Source organism: Colobus angolensis, unplaced genomic scaffold (genome assembly GCF_000951035.1).
Source record: "Colobus angolensis palliatus isolate OR3802 unplaced genomic scaffold, Cang.pa_1.0 Scaffold31, whole genome shotgun sequence".
In the NCBI taxonomy this organism is placed as follows: Eukaryota; Metazoa; Chordata; class Mammalia; order Primates; family Cercopithecidae; genus Colobus; species Colobus angolensis.
This window is the reverse complement of record NW_012116377.1, coordinates 3,118,474-3,127,311: the sequence shown is the minus strand read 5'-3', so window position 1 is coordinate 3,127,311 and position 8,838 is coordinate 3,118,474. Positions and strand designations below refer to the sequence as shown.

Below are 8,838 nucleotides of genomic sequence, written 5' to 3'. Positions count from 1 at the left end.
TAGAAATACCATTTGACCCAGCCATCCCATTACTGGGTATATACCCAAAGGATTATAAATCATGCTGCTATAAAGACACATGCACACGTATGTGTTTATTGCAGCAATAGTCACTATAGGGAACCAACCCAAATGTCTATCGATGATAGACTGGATTAAGAAAATATGGCAAATATACACCATGGAATACTACGCAGCCATAAAAAAAGGATAAGTTCATGTCCTTTGTAGGGACAGCGATGAAGCTGGAAACCTTCATTCTCAGCAAACTGTCGCAAGGACAGAAAACGAAACACCACATGTTCTCACTCATAGGTGGGAATTGAACAATGAGAACACTTGGACACAGGGTGGGGAACATCACACACAGGGGCCTGTTGTAGGGTGGGGGGGGAGGGATAGCATTAGGAGATATACCTAATGTAAATGAGGAGTTAATGGGTGCAGCACACCAACATGGCACATGTATACATATGTAACAAACCTGCACATTGTGCACGTGTATCCTAAAACTTAAAGTATAATAAAAAAATACATTCTTAAACCAAAAATAATAAAGTAAAAAAAAATAAATGAAAATCTTTCAGTTCTAGGGGAGTCAAGTTGTTCTCTCTTGGCATCTCTCATAGTCACATAGCTGGAGTCATCGGAAAGGCTCCCTTATACGTCTGGGATTAATACTTGCTTTCAGTGTGAACACTGACATGTGGCACAAAATAAGATTCAGGGTCACATTGAGTAGTACTATAGCTGCATTTTAAAAAGCTAATTTTATGCCTATAATAACTTTCATAACTATGTATGTTGGAATAATCAAGTCTTACGCTTCAGGGCATAGCTAATTACTGTAGCCTTCAAGAAGTCATTTATTTTTTAATGTATGCTGCTCACAACAGGATAGCTCCATTACACATTCATGAATTCTAGTGTGGCATTGTTAAGGGCTGGTAAGTACAGGCCACTGGATTTGAAGGGCCACAGACTTACTGGAGATGACAATTATTGAACATCCTGGTCTCCCACTTGTATCTGTTACTTAGTTCTAAGGAGCATAGGGCTTATTGACTACACTTTATCACGAGATAGATTTTTGGATACAGCTGTTGATGAACATTCCAAAGATGAGATTTGAATATTGATGAGAACGAGGTCATTTAGGGCAGTTTACACTTGAGTGGGTAATCTTTATATATAAACAAGGGTAGTCATCACTGTTGAAAATATGCTTTAGGGCCACCTGGCATGAAACGTTTTAAAGTTCTACAATAGAATTTGAAAGAACCCTCAGTTCTTGAAGGATTTTTATAATGTATAATTTATAAATACAGATAAATGGGGTTTTCTTTTAATTGCTACAGTATCCATTTCCGAATCAGAAGAATTTGTGTAAACTTTACCATGAATTTTATATCTTTTTCCAAAACCTTGTTACAGTTTTGAAGCCAGCCAAAAAATAAAACTGGAAACATATTACATTTCCATCAATTTTGCAACCCATTTCCAGAGTTTGAAAAACATCGCTCCAAGCGGAAAAAAAAAAAACGAACAAAAAACTTGTTTTCAGCTTTCTTCATACAGATTTTATTTTGTGCCTCTCTTTTGCTCTTGTAGAAGTGCTGCCTCTCTACACTGGCTCTGTCACAACAGCAGTATGAAAGATGATCAAAATTAGAGAATGAGGCATGTCATCATTCTGCTGTCAACACAGAATGCCCCTTCCGGTATGACAGCTTCAAATGATCTGTACAAGGAAGATCCCAAGTCCATGTAGAGAATTTGTTCTGCAGAATCTCTCATGTGATCACTGGGATATTATGAGGGTGGTCATAGGGTCATCAAGCTTCTCCAGAGGAGTTTTGTGGAAGGGGATGTTTAACCAGCTGGGTGCCATGGTGGTGGTAGTCCTCTGTCTACCTCAGACTGGTTTTCCCCCTCAAATATTACTGTGGGCGTGTATTTCTCCTGTAATGTTTGGCATAGTGTCATAGTCTAAAAGGCTTCTTGTAATCTTGTCTGATGGTACCAGTGCCAGTTCTCATGCCTTACAACATTTTCAGATACTCTTGGGTCTCACTTTCTTCAGCTAAGGATCTGAATATTCACTGCAGATACACCTGTAAACTGCCACTTCTACCACAGACTCAGTCTGGTAACAAACTGAGATCACTGCCAATATCTGAACTAAGTTTTTATTCGTTATTCACGGTGGCTGAGCTACGACCTCCTCTATCCTTCCTTCTACCTCCCTCCATCCTGCCTGTACACAGAATCTCCTGAGGTGCTTGTAGAAACTGAAGATGTCTGGGCCCCACCCCAGACTACCTACCCACAGGGAACCCCAGGAGGTGAGGTGTGGGCCACAGGAGGAGCCTTGAGGAAGTCCCCTCTGGCTCTTGTAGAGGAGCAGCCAGAGAGCCAGAGGGGACTTCCTCAAGGCTTCTCCTGTGGCAGGGAGGAGCAGTCTTGGTAGAGTGGGGCACTACCAAGGATGGGACAGCTTTGGTAGAGTGGCCTCATTCTGGTTGTATCATGTTGCAAATTTGTGATCTGTCACCCCAAACACACTGCTCTGACTTCACATGACCCACAGGCTCTGGAGTGTGCATTGCTTGCATTGCCTTATGTTTCTGAAAATAGTCCCTCTCCCCTGGAGGTGCATCCCCCAGGACACAAAGGTGTTCTGTGAACATGCACACGCTCTTTTTCTTGGAACTGGTGCAGCAAGGGTATGATGGCTGCCTTCCCAATACAAGACTTGGCAATTCACATAGAACACATGTTAACCATAACCTTCAAACTTGTCATATATGATACAGATTTAATGATTTTTGCTTGGATAATGAAGTGCAAAATTGAGTTTGTCTTAGTGTCCTATTTATTCTGACTTCGGAGGAAAAGGTCCTACTGATTGATCCTCTGCAGCCAGAGATTTCTGTCAAATTTAGGAAATAATTCACATTGCAGGTGTCAGAGAATTGTTCCCAGTATCAGCTTATACACGTTTGAAAGAGACATTATAGGGAAGCAGTTACAAAGGTGGGCTTTGCCAATTTTGTGTGTGACCCTGGACAGGTGACTTCATGTTTCTAATCCCATTTCCTTATGTGCAAAATAGGGGTAATAACTCAACTTACCTCAGCAGGTCCCTGAGAGAATTAAATGAAATAACAGGGTTAAAGTGCTAAACACTTCTTTGTTGCTAATAATCATACAAAGGTCTGCTATGAGCCTGAGAGGTCAGTACTGTTTTGCTACTGATTTAACAATTGTGTTTGATTAGGAGCCTAAAAGATCAATGATTATCAAATCAGCTTTCCCCGTGCCACTTACCTTAATACTTAGCAAACATATATAATAGATGCCTAAATAATTGCCCTACAAATATTGTTACAGATCATCCCCAAAATATAGGAAAAGGCATAGCCCTTGCACTCTGTTAATCCAAACTACAGTCTTTCCAGATTTGGTGCAGAGAGTGGACACTGGTGAATCCCCAGCAGCTGCACCCACAGCTGACTGTTCAGTGCCAATCATGGTGATTCCTCTTACAGAGATTAGGCTCAGGAGTTGGCAGGTGTAAGTGTGAACCTAGAGAGTAGGAAGGGCCTGTAGGTGCTTCTAAGAAAAATCTAGCTATGAGAAGCCAAGCTGTCCCTCCTTGGTGGCTGTGAACAGGGAGTTTTATAGTGTAGCCCCAACCATCAGTGGCAGTCAGCAATAAACTGCTTGGGAACCAACCCTGGAATCAAGCACTGCATGGCAAGTTGGAATAACCAAATCCTCCTGCTTTTGGTTTCCTTTTAACTGATTTCCAAATTGTTTAAACCAGATTGAGATTGGTTTCCATTTACTTGCTGCTGAAAATAGACTTCTTAGTGTATATATATCTGTCCTCTCCACTGACCATTAATGTGTGGAGGCACAGAAGCTTCCATGATCAAAGAAACCACAAAACAGGCTGGGGGCTGTGGCTTATGCCTGTAATCCCTGTATTTTGGGAGACCGAGGCAGGTGGATTGCTTGAGTCTAGAAGTTCAAGACCAGCCTGGACAACATAGTGAGACCCAATCTCTACAAAAAAATAGCTGGGCATGGTGGCACATGCCTGTGGGCACAGCTACTTTGGAAGGCTGAGGCGGAAGGATTGCTTGAGCCCAGGAGGTCGAGGCTACAGTGAGCCATGACTGCACCACTGCACTCCAGCCTGGGTGACAGAGTGAGACCCCATCTCAAAAAAACAAAACAAAACAAAAACAAAAAAAAGAAAAACCAAGAAACACAGGCTGAATCAACAGAAGAATATTCCAGCATGTTGTTGACTGTACTGCATCAGAAAGAAACTCAGGTTCCAAGCCTGGTCCTACCACTTAGCCCAGGTGACCTCAGTCCCCATCTAGGGCTTGCTTCTGTGTTCAATGTATACTGCTGCTGAAAACAGAGCAAATGAAAGGCTGGACTAGAGGAAAAAAGGACTCTGTCACCCTTCAGTTGCTGCAGCAGGGTTGCTGGGGTCCTCAGCACTGGCCTGCATGGTGCACGCCCAAAGATCAGAGCAAGCATCAAACCGTCAGGCCACACATTTTCCCCGAACCAGGCTGCATACAAGGGAGAGTAAGTCTATTAGCTAGTTAGCCTGCTCAGAAAAACTTAAAGCATATTTCTGATATGTAAAGGAATTATTATTATTAGAGACTGGGACTTGCTCTGTTGCTCAGGCTGGAGAGCAGTGGCATCAACCTCCTGGGCTCAAGTGATCCTGCCTCAGCCTCCCAAGTAGCTGGGACTACAGACGTGCATCACCACACCTGGCTACTTTTTGTATTTTTAGTAGAGACAGAGTTTCGCCATGTTGCCCAAGCTGGTCTTGAACCGCTGGGCACAAGCAATCCACCTGCCTTGGCCTCCCAAAGTGTTGGGATTACAGGCATGAGCCACTGTGCTCAGCCAGAAGAATTATTAGGACCCAGGAACACACACTACTGTGTATGTTTCTGGTGTGCTTTGTATTAGTAATAAGGAACAGAATTCTTCCTACTTACTAAGACCAATCCAGACTGAAGAAACACATTCAATCTGCAGGGAAAGTGTGAAGCCAGTATTCATGTGAAATAGGTGCTGCTTGTTTTCAGTAAAACTTTTGAGTTTTATTATAAACCTTTATTGATTCTGAGAAGCAGGCAGAGGCCAACCCTGCAAAGGTCTGTGCTTTCCTGAGATAATTAAAATGAAAGAGAAGATTAGGTTCCATGACCAGTTTAGCCTTACTGTGTTAGGGTTTCCTCTTCCTTGCCATTTTCTTTTCTTTTCTTTTTTTGAGACATGATCTCACTGTGTCACCAGGGTAGAGTGCAGTGTCATGATCATAACTCACTGTAGTCGTGACCTCCTGGGCTCAAGCAATCCTCCTGTCTCAGCCTCCTAAGTAGCTAGGACTATAGGCATGAGCCACTATGCCTGGCTGATTTTTAATTTAGAGATGGGGTCTCACTATATTGCCCAGGCTGGTCTAGAACTCCCAGGCTCAAACAGTCCTCCTGCCTCAGCCTTCCAAAGTGCTGGGATTACAGGCGTGAGCTACCACACCTGGCCCCAATTTTCGTGGATAAGGAAAAAGGTCTTCCGTGTATTGTCTTCATTTTGTACTGTTAAAGAGCAGGGCCCACTTTAACAAACTTTAATAAACTTTAATAAACCAGTGGGGAAGGGCATAGTGTTATCATACAAAGTAAAAGTAAAGTTATGGGCTGTGCTCTTTTCAGACCGCTTTCACAAACATTCCATTTGTGCCTTTTCCCCTGAACCTGTGGGAGAAGCTAGAATGATCTCCATGTAATAGAAGAAGACACCAAAGCTCAGAGCAACTTGAGTGGCTTGTCTATGCTGCTTCTTCCTGATAAACATGGCCTTTGCTGGGGGTGCACAGTGAAGGGGCTGCTCTGTGCCCAGGGAGCAGAGGGGCAGAGCAGGTATTACGGGGGACTTTGAGCAGCATTTCCATGGGTCATGGCTGGTTATTTCCCCAGCATCTGGATCCAGTGGGAAGGAGCACCCTCTGACCAGGTGGGGTGGCTTCATCCCCAGTAGAAAAGGTAGAAATTAGCCTGAAATGAGTACACAAAGAACCACAAGAAGGACACATAATACAAGGTCCAGATAAAAGGTGATCCCTTGCCCAGTCACACATGAGCCCCTGCCAGTTTCCTTTTACAAAACCCATCCAGTGTGTTTTTCATCTATAACCCAGACATTTTTATATTAGGGTAACTATTCACTGAAAAATAAAAGCCCTATTACCTCTTTACAGGGCATCCAAAATAGGATAACATAAAGTAAAAGAGGCTTTCTGATGACTTTCAGACCCGTAATTCTATCTGGAACTCAGCAGCTGACCATGGGTGGGGACAAAAGCAGACCGGGGAAACTACCCCTGCCTGGTACTGAAGTCCTGCTCTGCTCAACAGCTCTAGAAAGCCCATTTCAGTGTCTGATGATGAAAATGATTCAGTTGGAACTAAGCCCTCAAAAATTAACAAAAACACTGTCTAATCACTTAGTTTGAATCATTAGTTATATGTTTAATGCAAATATTTTAAAACAACTGCAAACTGGAAAAAAAATTTCCCCTGAAAATATTTAATGCAAGTAAGTCCTGGAGATGGTGCTTTTTATAAAAAGTTTGTCAGCAAATGCCCTTTTTTGTAGGGGACAGGGCAGCAACAGAATGGGGACAGGATATCAGACAATTGATTTTTATTGCAATAAGAGTAACAAGGAATCCCACCCCTCACATGCTCTTTGCTTTATGTAAAAACCTGTCCAGCAGAATGAGCAACAGTCACCCTCAGGAGGCGATTTAGCCCCAAGTGCCCATAGAACAGCGTCAGGCCACAACTTCTGTGCTCCCTCGCTGTGCCCAGAGCTATCTGCCGAGACCAGGAATTCACTTTTGGAGTCTAACTTGTTTTCTCTTTTTTTCACCTCTCAAAAAATAAAAAGCCTTCAGTAATACAGCCCAAGGATTACCATGTGTCTAAAAAAGAAGGATAGATTCCCATAAACAATGTTGTCAGCTTGAGTGAGGTAAACACAGGAAGGCACACAATAAATTAAAGCAGACCCTGACTCTTCAGAGGCTCTGCGGTGACCTCTGGGTGCCAGATCTGCCAGTGGCTGCGTTTCCAGCACTGACATAGCATTGAGGACTGCTCTGGGGAGGAGGGACCCCTCCTTTTATAAGTTATGTTAGTATACAGGTCGCAAGGTCAACTGGAGGAGAAAATCCTCCCCTTCCTATCTGGTGGGGCGCAGCCCCTCTAAAGTGATGTGTGCTTGCACACCAGCAAGCCACAGCCAGGTCTGCACAAATCAATTTTATGTACACCCTCATTAGAAAACTGGTGGCACATTAGTCCACAGGATTCCATTTGTTACTGACTTAAGTAAATCACTTAGAAAACACAAAATTGGAGGTTGCAGCTCCATAAAATAATAAAGTGCTTTCGATGAGAGTAGCTGTTACTGATAGCTTCTCATTTCACCTGAGGCACCACGATTTTTGAAAGGTGAAGATTTATCATGAGTAAAAACTGTAAGAGCTTCTTTCTACTAAAAAGCCTGCATTTCTAAATGTACTTTTCTATTGGTTTCCACATCTTCATCTTACTAAATTTTAACTCACTGTGGGTAAGGAAATAGTTTATTACCGGGTGGCGGGTGGGGGTGGCGGTGGAAAACACAGAAAAGGAGAGGTCCATAAATATCCCTTAAGGGCTCCACTCATGAAGATGTTGGCAAGGGAAGGGGAGTGGTGGGGAGGTTATAGCAAAAAAAGGTCAGGCCTCATTGCTGAATCCAGGTGTGTGTCCGGATGAGTTGAGCCACAGCTTAGCTTCTAAAAGCATTCACATATTGACCTAAGAATTTGTTACAAGTCCACATGCTTGATAACTGCTATAACACACTCGCATCTTCCATGACCTCGATCCACCTATAAAACAGAACAGAGAGGACATTTGGTTTTGTGGCTCTGCCTATGACTCTGCTCACAGAACCTAGAAATGACTGGACTAGATTCCTCTTAGTTTGAAGTCAAGGACCATGTCGTATTCATATTTGTTTCTCAAACATGTTTTCCATATTTAGCAAAAGGCCTGGAACACAGTACAAAAGTTTACTGAATCAATGCATGCTTGATTCATGAATGAATCATGACAGTCTAAACATGATTGTGACAAAGAACAGGTAGTTCTGCAGTTCTGCTATGGCCCAAAGGGACCTAATGGGATAGGATGAATGGAGCAGAACAGAAGCCAAAGCCCCAAAAAACGACTTGTTTCCTTCTGACAGAACAAAAAGGTATAAGACTAATTAGTTATTTTGGTACCTCTGAGCTGAATTGGTATCTTCTGCTTTGAAGCTATAAAATAGGGTTTTCTTGTGGTAAAGGTGAAAAATAGGTCCTACTTCGCTGCTGCTGCCCTCTTCCTTTTCTGGAGCAATGGTGAAACCTAGCAGAGGCATACTTTCCATGGCCACTTTGTCCTGCAGAGGACAGAAGGAAAAACTGACATTAAACACCGCACTTTGCATAGTCATTTACTGTTATCTCCAATCTGAGATGCGTGAAGAGTGCCTCTGTGTGGGATGTGCTTTGACACCTGCGGGCTCACCACACACAAACTGCTGACCCTCACTTCCCTCCAGGGCCAGCCCTGAGGAAGGAAAGAAACTCAACACTGGCTGGGCACGGTGGCTCACGCCTGTAATCCCAGCACTTTGGGAGGCTGAGGTGGGTGGATCCCCTGAGGTCAGGAGTTCGAGACCAGCCTGGCCAACATG

At 43.3% G+C, this 8,838-nt stretch overlaps 1 protein-coding gene and 1 long non-coding RNA gene across 3 annotated transcripts in view; one reads left to right on the top strand and one right to left on the bottom strand.

Moving 5' to 3' along the window:
• LOC105517913 overlaps window positions 1–8,838 on the top strand; it is a 20,522-nt gene that overhangs the window by 7,120 nt on the left and 4,564 nt on the right. Inside the window, exon 3 of the long non-coding RNA XR_001002742.1 lies at window positions 8,789–8,835. This is a non-coding gene — a long non-coding RNA (uncharacterized LOC105517913). The remainder of the gene's footprint in view (window positions 1–8,788; window positions 8,836–8,838) is intronic.
• Window positions 6,618–8,838, bottom strand: part of LOC105517915 (FYVE, RhoGEF and PH domain-containing protein 5) — a 116,738-nt gene continuing 114,517 nt past the window's right edge. For both annotated transcript variants that reach the window (XM_011950680.1, XM_011950681.1), the window contains 2 exons: window positions 8,384–8,541; window positions 6,618–7,987 (listed from right to left, as the gene is read on the bottom strand). In XM_011950680.1, the coding sequence (XP_011806070.1) occupies window positions 7,951–7,987; window positions 8,384–8,541 (195 nt within the window). In that variant the 3' untranslated portion in view covers window positions 6,618–7,950. The remainder of the gene's footprint in view (window positions 7,988–8,383; window positions 8,542–8,838) is intronic.